This window comes from Ascaphus truei, chromosome 1 (assembly GCF_040206685.1).
Source record: "Ascaphus truei isolate aAscTru1 chromosome 1, aAscTru1.hap1, whole genome shotgun sequence".
Lineage (NCBI taxonomy): Eukaryota > Metazoa > Chordata > Amphibia > Anura > Ascaphidae > Ascaphus > Ascaphus truei.
Genome location: NC_134483.1, coordinates 7617274 through 7634286, shown reverse-complemented (window position 1 = coordinate 7634286; position 17013 = coordinate 7617274). Strand labels below are relative to the sequence as shown.

The 17013-nt window shown below is 44.9% G+C and overlaps 1 protein-coding gene across 10 annotated transcripts in view; it reads left to right on the top strand.

Annotated features, from left to right (window-relative positions):
• UNC13B (unc-13 homolog B) overlaps positions 1-17013 on the top strand; it is a 565224-nt gene that overhangs the window by 364878 nt on the left and 183333 nt on the right. For all 10 annotated transcript variants that reach the window (XM_075579702.1, XM_075580181.1, XM_075580121.1 and 7 more), the window contains 5 exons: positions 1618-1768; positions 1954-2022; positions 10247-10336; positions 12556-12690; positions 16661-16794. In XM_075579702.1, coding sequence (XP_075435817.1) covers positions 1618-1768; positions 1954-2022; positions 10247-10336; positions 12556-12690; positions 16661-16794 — 579 coding nt within the window. The remainder of the gene's footprint in view (positions 1-1617; positions 1769-1953; positions 2023-10246; positions 10337-12555; positions 12691-16660; positions 16795-17013) is intronic.

The following is a 17013-nucleotide window of genomic DNA, read 5'->3' as shown; positions in this document are numbered from 1 at the left end:
AATCTGTGTCAGACGTATTGCAGTCTACATATCTTTATGGTGAATAGCAATGTCATATTATCTTGTTTGTAAAGTCCCTAAAACACTGGAGGAACAGATCAGCAGTGTCATGTAGAGGAATATTGTACCTTATTAAAGTAATGCTTTATGATGCGCTGTATTTAGGATTACCATTCAGTGAATGTGACTGGTTGCTATGTGTTATGATATTACAGTGCTTTTTGATCTGTGAAAGGGATTTTGACGTCAATATCAGTCATTTAAATTTAGTGTTACCTAGTTTCTTCACAGTAGCACATACAGCTGCATGTGCGCTAAATGATAACTATACGGTCCCATACGTACAAAGTTGTCCTATGCCATACGATCCTGTGCACGACTGTGAGACACCTTATAAGAGAATGAGCAGTAAGCAATCATCTGGTGTCTGAGAGATCACAGTAAACATGTCCCTGTATCCTTGTTCCACTTGTGTTTTTGAGATAACATGTTGAGACTGAGGCTCATTTCACCATCAGACAGCCTTAGTTTTGCAATAACTTATGACTGGTGGCGTATGTGATTCTCCGGTAGATTGTTCCAGTTTTGGGGTGCACGGTAAGAGAGGGAGGAGCAGCCAGATACTTTGTTGAACCTTGGAGTATGATCTCAGGTGATAGGTGCTGCATGTGGTAGGGGTGAGGAGCTTGTTCAGATAGATGGGTAGCTTGCCCAGAAAGTATTTGAAGGCAAGACAGGAAAGGTGAACTTTGCGCCTAGACTCAAGTGATGACAAATCTAGTTCTTTGAGCATTTCGCAGTGATGTGTGTTGTCGTTGCATTGGAGGACAAAGCGGCATAGTGAGTTTTAGATTGTGTGTAGTTTTCCAAGGTGAGTTTGGGGTGCCGTGCCATATACTATGTCCCCATAATCTGTCATTGGCATTTGCTTCTGTTGTGAGATGTCCTTTCTGACCAGCGAGCTTAGGGAGGATTTGTTCCTATAAAGTACACCTAGATTGGCATAGGTTAGATAAGACCCTCAGGAATGTGTAATTTGGGGGAAATAATTATACTTTATTCTGATGGGTTTAAAGGCCTTAACTTCACAAACCTTGAGCTGAACACTCAAGCTGTGCAATGACATGATTCAGCCAAATTACATATAGTGCCGTCTTGTGTTCTGCGGCACACCTGTGCCATGGGAAAATAAATCGGCTGTCTGTATGAATGCATGGAGGGGGCTCAGTCATGGTCTATAACACAATCCCACCTGTGAGATGCTCGGAGGCTGTCTGTATGAATGCATGGAGTGGGCTCAGTCATGGTCTATAACACAATCCCACCTGTGAGATGCTCGGAGGCTGTCTGTATGAATGCATGGAGGGGGCTCAGTCATGGTCTATAACACAATCCCACCTGTGAGATGCTCGGAGGCTGTCTGTATGAATGCATGGAGTGGGCTCAGTCATGGTCTATAACACAATCCCACCTGTGAGATGCTCGGAGGCTGTCTGTATGAATGCATGGAGGGGGCTCAGTCATGTCTATAATATAATCCCACCTGTGAGATGCTCGTAGGCTGTCTGTATGAATGCATGGAGTGGGCTCACCTCATTTACCTTCTGCTTTTTGCAGACACTTTGCTTGTCTGTCATCCAAGTACATGTGCCCTGGAGTTCCAGCCGTCATGAGCACTTTACTCGCCAACATCAATGCCTACTATGCACACACGACCGCCTCCACCAACGTGTCCGCCTCGGACCGCTTCTCAGCCTCCAACTTTGGGGTAAGTTACAATGGTTCTGCGGCTGTTCCATCTTTTCTGGGACGGCAGTAATGGCATCACCGATTTTGTATTCCATTCTGTACCTTCTCAGCCGGGTAGGATTGCAGTGCACTGGTGGAACACCCATGTTTTCTGAGCTGCTGTTCAACTACTAACGGTTTTAATGTCTTCTTTCTTTTACACAGAAAGAGCGATTTGTCAAACTCTTAGACCAGCTGCACAACTCCCTGCGCATTGATCTGTCCATGTACAGGGTAAGCACTGTAATAACGGGAACAATGGCTGTGATTGCAGGCTGGGAACGGCAGCCGCGCTCTCCTCGTCTGCCCCAATCACACTCAAACAATGGCTCTCTTCCTCTCAATGCCTCGTCTGCCCCCAATCACACTCAAACAATGGCTCTCTTCCTCTCAATGCTCGTACAACATGGATACTTCCCAGAGAGTCGCGTCCTAAAAATATACTTCTAACTGAAGCAGACGTCCTGATTAGCTGCACTTAACCCCTTCACTGCCAAACGGGCCAGCCACACACTGCAAAGCAACATACCTATAACATGCAAAGCAATGCGCTGCTCTCCCTTCTGTCTGTGAATGGGTTAAGTGGACAAAAAAATGCCAAAGTAACATGCAAAGTCCCAATTACTAACATGTCAGTTCTACAAGCGAAGGAGCTGCGGTAACATCGGGAGACAAACCGGAGCGAAATAGCAGCAAATATCTGTGTCCGTCAGGGCGGGGTCAGCCAGCGGCTGCAGGAGGGGTCAGCGTGAGCAGCCGTACAAAGTGCCACTTGCATTGGGAGAGGGTTTGGCTGCTCTCCGGATTACTCAATGGGTACCCCTGCTGCACTGGCTTCTAATCCTAAACACGTGTACGTAGCCAGTAAAGGGCTATGAGTGTGACACAGGTGAGGAACGGTCTTGGGTTGTTAAGAACTGCCCCACTGTTTTGAAGTAGGCTCCTCTGGTAGTTAAATGGGTAATGACTGGAACGGCTCACAAATGACTGGATTCACCTTCACTGCCTCCGTTAGGAGGCTGTTCTGATGTGCCACGTCTGACCTCTGAATAATTTACTGGCTTGAAGCTTTACGTTTTTCTCAATAAGGTATCACAGAGAATGTGAATATATTTAGACATACCTGTTCTGCTGTCTGTTTGCAATGAGCAGCGAAACATGGGCTGCCCCCACTTGTTCCTTTCTAGTGGAACGTGCATTGTTACCAAGAGTTAGTAGTGTCAGTGAAACTGGCACATTCCAGAGGGATCAGACGGAGTTGGTAAGTGGCTGGCAATGAAGTTTCTAATGACTCATTTCCCCCATACATTGGAACCCAGGAAACATGAATGGGCAATATTACTGGTACCAGCCGGCAATGCCATTTCTGCTGCTCTGCCAGATGAGGTGTCTTGCCTAAATTCACAGACTGTGCACTAGGAATTGAACTGGATTCTCCCGCATCAGACAGTGCTGTTACTACTAGTACACTAGGGTTGTTTGGATGTATGTGTCCCATACTACAGTCTTGGTCCCCTGATAATGTAAAACGCTGCTTTTTCGCCATTTAATCTGCAGCAAATAACTAAATGGAATAAATGGGTTAGAAACTGAAGGCCAGGGGGTTAGTGCCATGCGTTTGCTGACCCACGGGAAAGTGTCTTATCCAGCTTCACTAATAAGGTCACAAAAGAGTATATGAAAGCTCACATTTACAAGAGATTTGTACATCACAAATGACCTCCAATTTGCAAGACAGCTGGAGCAGCAGATGAATAAATAGCACTTCTGTGTTTTGTTTCAAGCAGCTTTTCTCACACACGAGTAGCTGAGGGCACTGGGTAATTTATATGATAATTGAAAACCAGTGTCATTAAAGCTGATTTCTGAACATCTTCATTATCTGTAGGGGCTGGAGGCAGCAAATAAGAAGCTTTCAAAGTAGCTATCAGAATTGTTCCTAAGCAAGAACAAATAACTCCAAGCGTGTTAGCATGGATTGGTACATGATGCCAAGATTAAACCAGGACTGTGACCCTGACCAGCCAAGAAGCAGCATTCAAAGCAGTATGTTGCAGCAGCATTCAAAGCAGTATGTTGTTGCAGCAGCATTCAAAGCAGTATGTTGCAGCAGCATTCAAAGCAGTATGTTGCAGCAGCATTCAAAGCAGTATGTTGCAGCAGCATTCAAAGCAGTATGTTGCAGCAGCATTCAAAGCAGTATGTTGCAGCAGCATTCAAAGCAGTATGTTGCAGCAGTATTCAAAGCAGTATGTTGCAGCAGCATTCAAAGCAGTATGTTGCAGCAGCTTTCGACAGCACAGGACATGGAGCGCTCCCGGTTTGGCTCAGATCATTTATCCTGGATATCCTATGTCCACACTTGCTTGTCCAAAGCGCTCTTTAGAATGTTCCATTGATCCGTAGCTCAGGGGTGGGGAGATCAGGTTCCTTTTCCCAATGAAATGTACAACTTGGTTTAGCAGAAAGAAATCCGGAGATAATCACAGCATGCAGATGTAGCCAGCTTCTGTGTTTTTAAATAACACTGCAGGCATCTGCTGTACGACTTCATACTGTAGCAGAATGATAGAAACGCAATCTGTGTGGTCTGGAATTCTGTAATACAGGACCGGGGGCACACACACGACCAGATGCTCATAACATGACGTTACCTAAAACATGAACAGATGTTCTATTCCCTGTGTTAACATGGTATCCACAAAGCTAATTATATGCAAATCTGCACTCAAGCTAAATCTCATTCGCATAGGCTTAGTGGCACGTTATTGTAGCATAACCCAGCATTATCTTCCAATAACGTAACTCCGATCCAGAACCCAAAATGAGATATTTTTCTGAATTGGAGAAGACGATTCCGACAATAACGTCAGGAAATAACGCTTTGTTCTTTTAGATCATTTTAGATCATGTTAGTGGCTACGCTTATAGTGCCGGCGACGGCAGGCTATGGTCGCTGGAAAAATCAAATTGAGATGACTTCCAGCAATCGCCACCAAGCCGTCGCGTCGCGCTTACTATAAGCGCACGTGACGACTGCAAGGCATTTGTTTTGACGCGATGTCGCGTCGCTGTCGCCGCCACTATAAGCGCAGCCTAACTCTGGCGTTACACCCATCCAGACACTCCGAAAAGCCTATTTCATTGTCTGGGTGGGAGTACGTTAAGTCCAACTTCAGTTGTGACTTAAATAACACAAGTCCCTGTGCTAACCTTAATGGGCTGGAGTGGAGTGGCGATGCTCTGACCACACCGCGTTTATAGAGCTTTGCATCTCATCTCATTTTCAGCAACGTCCATTATAGTTAACACTATTCTTTTTAAGGGTGAAACCTGGCTTAATGTTATTATCCTTTGAGGAAACAGTGGTAATGCTAATGTGATGTTAACTTAGGCTCACATTACGTTAAATTGCTTAACTGAGCTTTGATGAGCCCATAGTCTTTGAACAGCACAATTACTTTATTAAATATCCGGTAGGCCGAGAATCTGCTCACTCTGTATCTGTATAATAGTCTCTGTAGGACCCCTACTCCATCTGCTGTGAAATAGTCTTTCTGTTAAAGATTTCAGCTCAGTTAGTTGGAAGCCATCTTTACCTTGCTCGTTAATTTGAATAGAGCTTAAATCTTACAGAGCAAGACTATAATGCCTTCAAAGCATATTCTTTAAAGTAGCTGGGGGGGGGGGGGTGAGCCCTAAAGCGAAACTTATATCAACAATATCCGTCCAGCAGAACCTTGACAAATTCTTATTCTTACCCACCCGCTGCCCATCTCTACAGTATGTGGTGACTGCACATTCTTACCCACCCGCTGCCCATCTCTACAGTACGTGGTGACTGCACATTCTTACCCACCCGCTGCCCATCTCTACAGTACGTGGTGACTGCACATTCTTACCCACCCGCTGCCCATCTCTACAGTACGTGGTGACTGCACATTCTTACCCACCCGCTGCCCATCTCTACAGTACGTGGTGACTGCACATTCTTACCCACCCGCTGCCCATCTCTACAGTACGTGGTGACTGCACATTCTTACCCACCCGCTGCCCATCTCTACAGTACGTGGTGACTGCACATTCTTACCCGCCCGCTGCCCATCTCTACAGTACGTGGTGACTGCACATTCTTACCCACCCGCTGCCCATCTCTACAGTACGTGGTGACTACACATTCTTACCCACCCACTGCCCATCTCTACAGTACGTGGTGACTGCACATTCTTACCCACCCGCTGCCCATCTCTACAGTACGTGGTGACTGCACATTCTTACCCACCCGCTGCCCATCTCTACAGTACGTGGTGACTGCACATTCTTACCCACCCGCTGCCCATCTCTACAGTACGTGGTGACAGCACATTCTTACCCACCCGCTGCCCATCTCTACAGTACGTGGTGACTGCACATTCTTACCCACCCGCTGTCCATCTCTACAGTACGTGGTGACTGCACATTCTTACCCACCCGCTGCCCATCTCTACAGTACGTGGTGACTGCACATTCTTACCCACCCGCTGCCCATCTCTACAGTACGTGGTGACTGCACATTCTTACCCACCCGCTGCCCATCTCTACAGTACGTGGTGACTGCACATTCTTACCCACCCGCTGCCCATCTCTACAGTATGTGGTGACTGCACATTCTTACCCACCCGCTGCCCATCTCTACAGTACGTGGTGACTGCACATTCTTACCCACCTGCTGCCCATCTCTACAGTACGTGGTGACTGCACATTCTTACCCACCCGCTGCCCATATTTACAGTACGTGGTAACTGCACATTCTTACCCACCCACTGCCCATCTCTACAGTACGTGGTGACTGCATACCTAATACTGTTCCTAATGGTAAACCCAAAGCCACCAATCCAAGGAGAACGCACCTAATCCTATCAGAGCCAGACGGTGGCATTGCTCACCCCCTGGACATCTGTCTGGGTCAACCGTGGTAACCAGACCTTTTGGAAATTTGGGCCAGTGTCATTAACTAGACTCGTCAATTTCTCCATCTGGCAGACAAACAAAATTCTGTTCCGAATCTTATCGGTGGCTGGAATTGTAATTTGGTTCCACACTGCTGTGATCTCGCATCTCGTAGCTGTCGCAAAATGTGCGACGTATTTGTTGTCCGCTCTGGCTAACTCCTATGTAGGCTTGTTCAGCAGGGTCCAACTGAATTTCGAGGTCCAAACTCCTCTGCAGCCAATTCCTAATTTGCTCCCACAGGGGGGCTATACGCGGGCAAGACCACAGCATGTGCAGCAAGTCTCCCTGCTCTCCACATTGCTGAGGGCACAAGGGGGAGTAACCTGGGACAAGAATAGTGTTCTCTTAATCTCTGGGGACCACCCTGTTCCCGAGATACCTACCTAAAAGTAAAGGTACTGGTGTTACTTCCGGGTCTCACGTTGGGTCTTAACTCGCCGTCCAGTAGGATGCCAACAGCAGCTTCCTACCCACCAATCTTAATTAGAAGATATAAATCGCCATTTTGTTTTTCCTGTAGGGTACAAATGGCGGTACATTGGCCGATATTTACATGTAAAGTGCCGCCAATCACTCCCAACAAGGTACAACTCAGAGCGTTTCTTCCATTAACACTGGGATACATTTTTTCCACAACTTATCCTTTTTGGACTTATCCAAGTGGAGGCAATCAACATATTAGGGTGGACATTACCCAAAGCCCAAGCATAGTATCCTATATATGCAAACACATTACATGTATGATCAGTTATTATTTTTATAAGTAACAAGTGTTTATTTTTTAATAAGCCTTTATTAAGGCAATTTTTAATTTGAACTAAGTTGTCTGAGTTAAGTATCATTTGGTTTATATTTCTTTGTACCCAGCTGGTGAAATTTATATTGATATATTTTTTAGAATTAATAGGTTGTTTTTTTTCCTTATTAATACAAATAAAGTATATTTGTATTGCACACATTTAGAGTGTGGTCTCATATGAATTCTCTTGAACTCTGAAACTATGGTCCCTCTTTTCCTAAATTTTGATTTCATGCGCAGGAGTATATATAACCCCTCTTTTTCTTGACCTATATTTGTCTGTATAGTCTGTATTGTGTGTGTGTGTGTGTGTGTGTGTGTGTATGTATATATATATATATATATAGTATGTATGTATATATATATATATATATATATATATATATATATATATATATATATATATATATATATATATATATATTACAAATAGTTCTATATAGACACAATGTGAAAACACATCTAGAAAACCAGACGGCACGTCAGACCGGCTAACCGTGGCCAACAAAACAATTATTTATATACAGTAGCTCCACAAGGGGATATATACAATGCAAACCTTAACAATGCAGAATATGCACTCAGGATCAAGCTTCACAGTCGTGGTATAAAATGTAATGCATCACCCACAAGCAGCAAACAGACAAAGGTAGGGGTGTGTGTGTGTGTATGTGTGTATATATGTATATATGTATGTAACATAAAAAAAGAACAAAAAGCACTCCGTAATAATAGTCACTGGTGTGGGTGCAGATCCTATAATGAAGAATAAGGAATACGTGAAACGTTGGTTTTGTGTTTATTTTTTCAATACACTTGTTTGTTCAATTCTGGAGTGCTGCCTGCTCATTTCGTTTCCAAACGGTATCGTATTGCTTATATATGTATGTATATATGTACTGTGTGTGTGTGTATGTGTGTGTGTGCACATATCTACCTTTGTCTGTTTGCTGCTTGTGGGTGATGCATTACATTTTATACCACGATTGTGAAGCTTGATCCTGAGTGCATATTCTGCATTGTTAAGGTTTGCATTGTATATATCATATTTATATATCCCCTTGTGGAGCTACTGTATATAAATAATTGTTTTGTTGGCCACGGTTAGCAGCTGTGACGTGCCGTCTGCTTTTCTAGATGTGTTTTCACATTGTGTCTATATAGAAGTATTTGTGCAGCTCCCGTCTCATGTTATACGGGTAAAGTGGTTAAGCAGTGTTGGAAAGCACAGACGGGGGGCAGCTTGTTTCTTAGCCATCCTTCACTGCGCTGATTTGCAACCTGTCCCTTTATTTACTCGCATCTCATCCACCTTCAGGACTCCTGGGAATGTGTGTCTCAATTCTATCACAAGGCTTAACGAGTAAGACCAACTTGATGTAACTTGGCATGTCGGTGCATGTGTAATGCTGCTCTGCTCACTGATTAAATGAACGTGAACAGTTCTTGTAAATAATACAACGTGCGCCATCTGCTCTTTGGATTATTGCAAGAACGCATGGAAATACATTGCAGAGCAGGACTATCCCCAAATGTTTACCAGCAGTGTCAACTGGGTGTTCATCAAAACACACAAACAGCAATATTAACCCCCTGTTTGACTTGGGTCCTCCTTTAACGCAAGGCAAGCTCAGGGATAAAGGTGTTCCCTCATCCCCTCTTCTTGTGCTTTCCCTTTGCTTTAGCCTTATTCTCAGGCCTCCTTTATTCTCTATCTGTCAGTGGCTGGGTTGTCCCTTCGGGGGCCACCTTTTCCGGGTCCTTCCCTGGACAGTCAGTCAGGGAGATATACGTTAACGATAACGATTGTGTCTGCACTGGGATCAAGTGTCAGTCAGGGATGTTTAAATAGTCATTCTCTTGAGTAGTGTGGAGTACGATGGTATTTTGCCCTAACAGGTCACCACGATTGTCCCATTCTGGGCTCTCAAATGTCAGTCCTCAGCCTGTGGATATTCAGGTTTTAGCCAAGTACATGTTCCTCCTGCGTAGCTGTATTCTAACGCGTTTCTCCTACTCGGCTCTAACCGGGTTTTACGCAGGAAGGGACATCTTGCACTTGCATCTCATCTGACAAAAGGAAACGGTTCTGTAGCCCACTGATTTATATCAGCAGTGACCCCCAAAAGCATAATGTCTGTCAAGGGTTTTACCTCCTTTATCTTCTCCCCCGCATGTTGGTGATCTAAGCAGGAGGATGGAGAGGGAGCTGTGCCAGTGAAAGGGAAGCCCACACCCTGCCCCACACACATTGCACAACATTTGGGTTTGCTCCCTCCCATATTTGTGCTTCAAGTCGAACGTTTTAGGCCAGAAAGAGAAGGCAGGTGTGATTTTATAAAACAAAAGGAGCCATGTGAGAGTTAAGCATCTCCCACAGAATAAGCCAGTGAGGGCTCCTCAGCATCGGTCCAAAGTCACCCGTCTGCCTGATCAAATCATATACTCCCCAGTGCCTCATACAGGGATCGCAGAGAAGAACTGCTGTGGTGTATGGCATCTAAAAGGGTATTTAATAGAATTGATATTTTGTTTCGCATAAGCCCTTTGTGATGGAAGACGTGCCACTTCTTGTACTTCTGAATTGTGCTACCCCAAGGCAGCTATGCATGTCAAGCAATGGCCATCACTTGTGTATCACTTGTGTTTCTGCTGTCCTTCCCTCAGAACAATTTCCCCGCCAGCAGCCCTGACCGCCTGCAGGACTTAAAATCCACCGTGGACCTGCTGACCAGCATTACGTTCTTCCGCATGAAGGTAAAGCCGCTCACTTACACACCACGCTATACATTCTTACACGTTTCTCCTGCCCCTTTCTATTCTTCTTAACATCACTCCCTGTGGGGAGGGGTCTAAGCCAATCACCTGTCAGGGTGTCCATGGAAGCATGTTTTGAAGGTTACCATGATGGGGTTAGCGGCTTAAATCATGTTTTGATCAAAAGATGCAACTAAATGTCTCCTTTGTTATAAGACTTGGGATGGAAATGTAGAATGTCACTTATACATTGCGAGCCAATGTGGGCGGAGCGCTGGAACTGCGCGTTTGTTTTCCATCAATGTAAGGCCGATCTTTTCCCCCGCCGCATACGCCACAAAGGGAGGAGCGCGGGGGGGATATATGTGTTTTCCTTAAAGGAAGTTTGTGCCTTGAACAAAGCTGAAGGGCTTGTGTCCTCGCTCTGCTGGGCTGTGATTCAGTGGATCCCTGCTATGTCTGGCACCAGAAAACACGTGGATTGCTTTTTAATGAGTTTTATTTCTTTGATACATTTGGTGCTGTGTTGAACCAATTTTGCCCCAGGGAATCTGCATCATAGACTATAATGTGTACAGGCCGTGCATGAAAAACCTTCTGCGAGAGCTTAGGGAAATGCAGAGACTCTGCGGCTGTGTGTTGTATACACGACGACGACGCGCAGACCTCGCCTGTTACCCCAGTAACGTGTCATGTTTTACATGCAACATTAACCCCCTCCGTGCTGGTGGAACCTGCAGAGCTTTGCGTATCCAAGACCACAAGCACACCGCCACCTGCGGCTTCTGCTGACTGTACACAGGAGGCTAACACCGGCATTGCGGCCGATACCAATAGGAAACAAAGCAAGGTGGCGGCTCAGTAAGCTTTGTGCAGACACTTTCAATCCTAAAGATATATAATCTCAAATAAAAGGAGCCAGCGCACCGGTTGGGAGCTCAGGAACGCGCTTTCTTTTTACAGAACGCACACTTGCCGTAGGTACTTCAGGAACAAGCTTCTGCTTAACCCCTTTGTTGCCAGAGGGGCTCTCAATTCTGCCAACAAAGGGGTTCAAATCTGTATTTTGTTCTGAGAAATGAGAACTGCTTGCGCAGTCACCATGATGCTGGTACTGTAACCCTGCGTGCTTTGCTGGCCCCAGATAAGGGGTTCTTTTCTTCGTTCATTTTTCATTGTAATACACTCCAGTAGTTATTCTATCCTGTAACACTATGGACATGGGCCTCCCTTGTACGTTTCTAAGCATTCCTTCTCTTGAGTTTAGCTGCAGTACATGTCTATACGTGGCCCAGCATCTTCCACATCTCAGCTGTGTGGGGGCTGTCAGCTCAGGACGTTCAGCAGGATTTCCAAACGGGAATAGCTAGGGAGCAGAAATCCGCTTGCATGTGCCCGACAATGCTGAGCGTGTCACCTCGCATTTAGTAATATGCCAGAGAGCAGGCACGCAGGACACGTATCCGCGCGCTGTGCCTCTCCGCTCTGCGCCTCTCCTTGAGAGGGAATTACAGGAACCGGCTCTGGGGTAATGAACAGAACTGAACACTGATTCTTCAATAGCTTGTGGCCTGTTAATGAGAGGGAATTATTGAGCTGCTTGGCAGGGCCGCGTTGCCAGCCTGTCCTCCTCCAATCAGCATGTGGCGCACTGCGGGGTTTCATGGCGTTTGTGAAGTCTCCCCCCCCCCCCCTCTAAACATTTCAGAAAATATTCAACCTCACCTTTTTGGGTTTTGTCTTTAAAGTTCATGTAATAGGCATTTAAGTTACATTCACGGAGACTTATTTTCAGTGACCGCGAAGTGCCATGTCCCTGTCAGTGTGTGTCACTGTGTCACACAGGGGGTAGTAGCATTGTTGTTACGGGGGTGGTCTTTGCTGCACAAGCTTGTGGAATTAGTTCACACTAAGACTGCTTCCACACTGTGGGATATGGGCAAAATCACGTTATCTGTATCTTGTATAAGCGTCATACAAAAAGCATGTGGATCCACCCGGTTTGGAAGACAAAGTTCCTATGGGACACAGCCTCTGATGACTGAACCCCTTAAGGTCTGTAGAGAAGCCGAATTAGGGGAAATCTGCATCACATAAAACGGAAGGGGTGCTTGATTACGTTTATTTTACGGCAGCACAGTTGGGTCAGGCTTTTCCTTTGTGTAGTGCCAGCATTGTCCATAAGAATCAGCTTCTTTTGCATCAATATTTTCCATAAGGTTCAAGAGCTGCAGAGTCCCCCTCGTGCGAGCCAGGTGGTGAAGGACTGCGTGAAGGCCTGTCTGAACTCCACCTACGAATACATCTTCAACAACTGCCACGAGCTGTACAGCCGCGAGTACCACACTGACCCGGTATGTGGGGCTCTGAGGGGTTTATTCCTCAGCACAAGGCCATCGTTCCTCTGTGGGAAGCTGGCCAAACCTAGCTACAGGGAATGCTTCTGTGCTAGGCTATAAACAGCAGTGTGTGTGTGTGTGTATGTGTGTGTGTGTGTGTGTGTGTGTGTGTGTATATATATGTGTGTGTATATATATCTCTCTCTATATATACAAATATATATAGATATATAGAGAGAGATAGATATACACGTGTGTGACAGACCTCATTGATTATCTGCAAGTATATATAGTGCTCATCTATTTCTACAGTGGTTATTTCTCACATATTTACTTGCTTGTTTTGGGGACCTAGGTGGTATTGTATTGGCAATCAGTATTATTTGCAGTGTATGGTTCACGACACACAGCTTTATACCTTTTTGACCAGCCGGTCTTTACATGCATCTCAGGAGTTCATTTTCTCTCCTGGGTAGTGTTACTCTGATCTTATCACACACAGATCTAGGAGTACAGCGTTGCCTTTTCATGTTGTGCATTTCTATAGCTGTAGGGATCCCACGGGGACTGTTTTAATCTTTGTACCTTTTTTGTGTAATCCATGTCCCTGAATAAACAATTTTTTCATATTATTATTTTGCTTGAGTGCTTCTAGTGGGAGACTTTTCTCTTTCTCTTTTTTCAGTATTCATATTATTGTCCCCAGCACCGACATTTAGCTGCTATTCTCTACCTGGTTAGCATTACATGATAGATTTTTGATTTAAGCAATTCAGTGTTATTTTTCAGTTAGTTGCAGGTTCATACCTTTTGTTGTTGTTTTTTTATATATATATATATTCCAAAAGATTGACCTAGGCGCAAGGGGAGACAAGAAAGAAAAAACGTGGGGTAGTATGTTCTGACAATTTAACCCATAAATGGTACGATATGCACTCACAGCGTTTCAAACAATTCAAGCTTTTTATCCACTCTGGGATCTGGAACAGTGTAGAAGTTCTGGAGACGTCTTTATATCCAGCAGCAATTGCTTCACAGCCAGGTATTCACCTCATAAGTAGCGTTTCATATGAAAGGGAAGGTAAAAAAACACACAAAATAGTGTAACACACAATTGTGTGAATACTCTGAATACAGTTTATTTGGACTTTACCTGGTGAGTGCTGTCTCCTTTTATCACCTTGCTGGTGATTACATGATATATATACTGCTGCGACCAGCTTTATTCTAACGTTTGCCCAGAATTGTTTTCGGCTGGGCGCCGAACTTGGCTGCGCGCCAGCCGCCTTCCCCTCCCCGCGTGCGCATCTTCTTCCCCGCGTGCGCATCGCATCTGCTCACCTCGCGATCCCCAGCTGCTCCCCCTGGCTGCTCCGCATCTTCCCGTTACCCCATCAACATTCAGGGCCTTCGGGGATGCCGGAGAATCCTGGCACGGTGTGACCGGCGCCACTGTGACGCGCAGCACGCGCCAGGAAACAGCCGCGAGACAGACGCTCTTTTTGGTGGCGGCCGCTTTAGAATAAAGGCGGACGCCAGTGTATATATATATATATATATATATATATATATACAGTGGTCGACAAATCACCAAAAAATCTACTCGCCACCTAGTACCAAACGTGTGCTGCTTGGGCCAATAGGAGCTCGCCACGATGTTAAATCCACTCGCCCGGGGCGAGCAAATGTATAGGTTTGTCGAACACTGTATATATATGCAAAAATGAATAGACGATACCGTTCTGTGGCTAACGAAATGCTTTTATTTGTGCGAGCTTTCGAGATACACAGATCTCTTCTTCCGGCGGTGTTACAATGGATAAAACAAGAAAGGTTTTTGCTTAAAAACAGTGCATCCTGGAACGTATCTGACTGAAGCCTATCCCTCCCCCTGTGCAGTATGTGATTTATGACTTAAGGTGTTAAATGGTCCCTGAATGTTAGTGATGTATGTGTGTTATCCATTAAACACCAGCGGAAGAAGGGAAACTACCTTACCTTTATTGTATTACACCATTGCGAGCTCTCTTATTTCTTGGGAGAAACACACATCAAAGTGGCCTTAAAGAAATTCACCTAGAAAAATCTACTCCAGGGTGTCTATTCAAGGGCTCCTTTCAGAGAGAGATGGATCTCTGATACGCTATTATTTATAGAAGAGAACTGAGTGAGACCAGCACATTTATTTTTTAGATTGTATCACATTCTATTAGTGGCTACACCATTATATGTATTTTTTCACGCATATCTTCACGTGATTCGCCAGCGCTCGCTCCCCTTACCTGGAAGACAATATACAACTTTTGGGACCTGTGGATGGTCCATTACAAGGGTGTAGAGCGGCTATATATGTATATATTTTTTCTTTTCTTTTTCCTTACGTCGCCTTATATCACTATTGTTTATATCACAATTTTTTGGTGACGGTATTTATTCACATTTATTGTATTTGCGGTGTTTATGTTTTAGGATAGTCACTGTTTTGGGCGTATTTGGCTATTGTTTTTTGGTTCACCAGACACAATTTTACAACATCTAGATAGAAGCGTCCGGCTCCGTTTTCTTTTCCCATACTAAGGGAGACGAGCATACGTACCTCTCCAGCGGAGAGACGCGCCGCCAGAGGAAAGCGCACATAGTAACTTTATGATTTGACCGCGGGAAGTGTCCTTGTGCGCAGCGGCGGATTTCCCTAGATACTTGCCTGCGTCGCCGCCTCCTTTCTGCCGTCCTCCTGCTCTTTTGGAATCCCAGCGTCAAATGATGCCGCGGACGTCATGAACGTGACGTGGCACGGCGGCACGTTGCCATGGAAGCACGACGTCGTAACGTCATTTGACATCACAATGTCACGTTGCCATGGCAATGAGACGCCGTGTGGCATCGCGTTCGTGACGTCCGTGGTGTCATTTGATGCTGGGATTCCGAAGGAGCAGCAGGGCGCCAGAAATGAAGCGGCCGACGCAGGCACGCGCATTCCCATTAGGTCCGATAGGCCCGAGAGCGCGGCGAAACATATGGGGGGGGGGGGATACATTCCTTTACAGTCGGCAGGGAGGTTACATGTATGTATCATTTTTATCACCTTTATTGTAGCTATACAATAGATACATTATAAATCTATTATTGATTATTAACATTAGGTATGAAGTATTTAATGTCATACATTTGTCCCTTTAACAGTTGTAATTATTTTGTTTATGAATACATTATGGTATGTTTATATCTCTTATATTTTTTCTTATCCCTCTGTGTATACACTGTGGCTTTCATGGAAACCGATAAATGACCTAATAGCCGTTGTCTTATATACCTTTATTTATAAAATATTATACAATGTAGCTAAGAGCTTTTATTCAGTATCTCGCCATGGTAGCAGACAGGGTATTGAGGGAACGGATTAAGAGCTGTTAGTACATTCACTTCTGAAGAAGCAACGTTGTGTTGCGAAACGCGTTAACGACGATCTCTGTATCCTCGGTATGTCTTCCTACATCACTATGCATTAATGTGACACCGTAAGATATACGCAGCATCCAGCAGCTGACTCAGGGAGACGTGACCCTAGGACCTCTGGTGAGGCCACAACAGGTGGCTATGCCGTCTGAATATGGGGCAGCTGTCCGATTTGGAAGCGTCCATATGGCGGCCAGCATCATATATTATGTGATTGTAAAAAGTTATTTTTGTGAGTCCATCAGCTGTTCTCCACCTTTTATTATATTATTAAAGCCTTACTTCACCATGGCATGCGCCTCGCTCTGCTATTTACATGATTTGCTGGCCTTCACTTAAATAAAATGCTTTAGAGAACTTAAAAATACTCTTTGTATGTAAAATGAGTACATTGCCCTGTTTAAATACTTGATTACACTTAAAGTGTAGTATAGCTGGATTTCCCTGCTTTTTAACCATTTTGCTGTTAGTCCGTTTACACTGAATGAAAAAGAGACTCTGTTCTTACTTCCGGTTTCTTCTTACCCAGAACAAGAAGCAAGATCTGCCTCCAGAGGAGCAGGGCCCATGTATCAAGAACCTGGACTTCTGGCCAAAGCTCATAACTTTGATTGTGTCCATCATAGAGGAAGATAAGAATGCATATACCCCTGTGCTTAACCAGTAAGCTGGCCTGTGTGCTTTACATGGACTCTGTCTGTGCTCTTTGCTGTCTCTGTTTCTGCTTCCTTCTAATCCTTGTGTGCTTTGTAGAGAATCCACCTCCTGTCAGTCTGTCTTCCTGTCTGCTTTGTCTCTTGTTGTATAAGTGACTCTGAGATGCGTCGAGGTGCGAGCCCTTAATAAAAAGCTTCCTGATGGAGGGTGAGTGAGGGAAAGCAT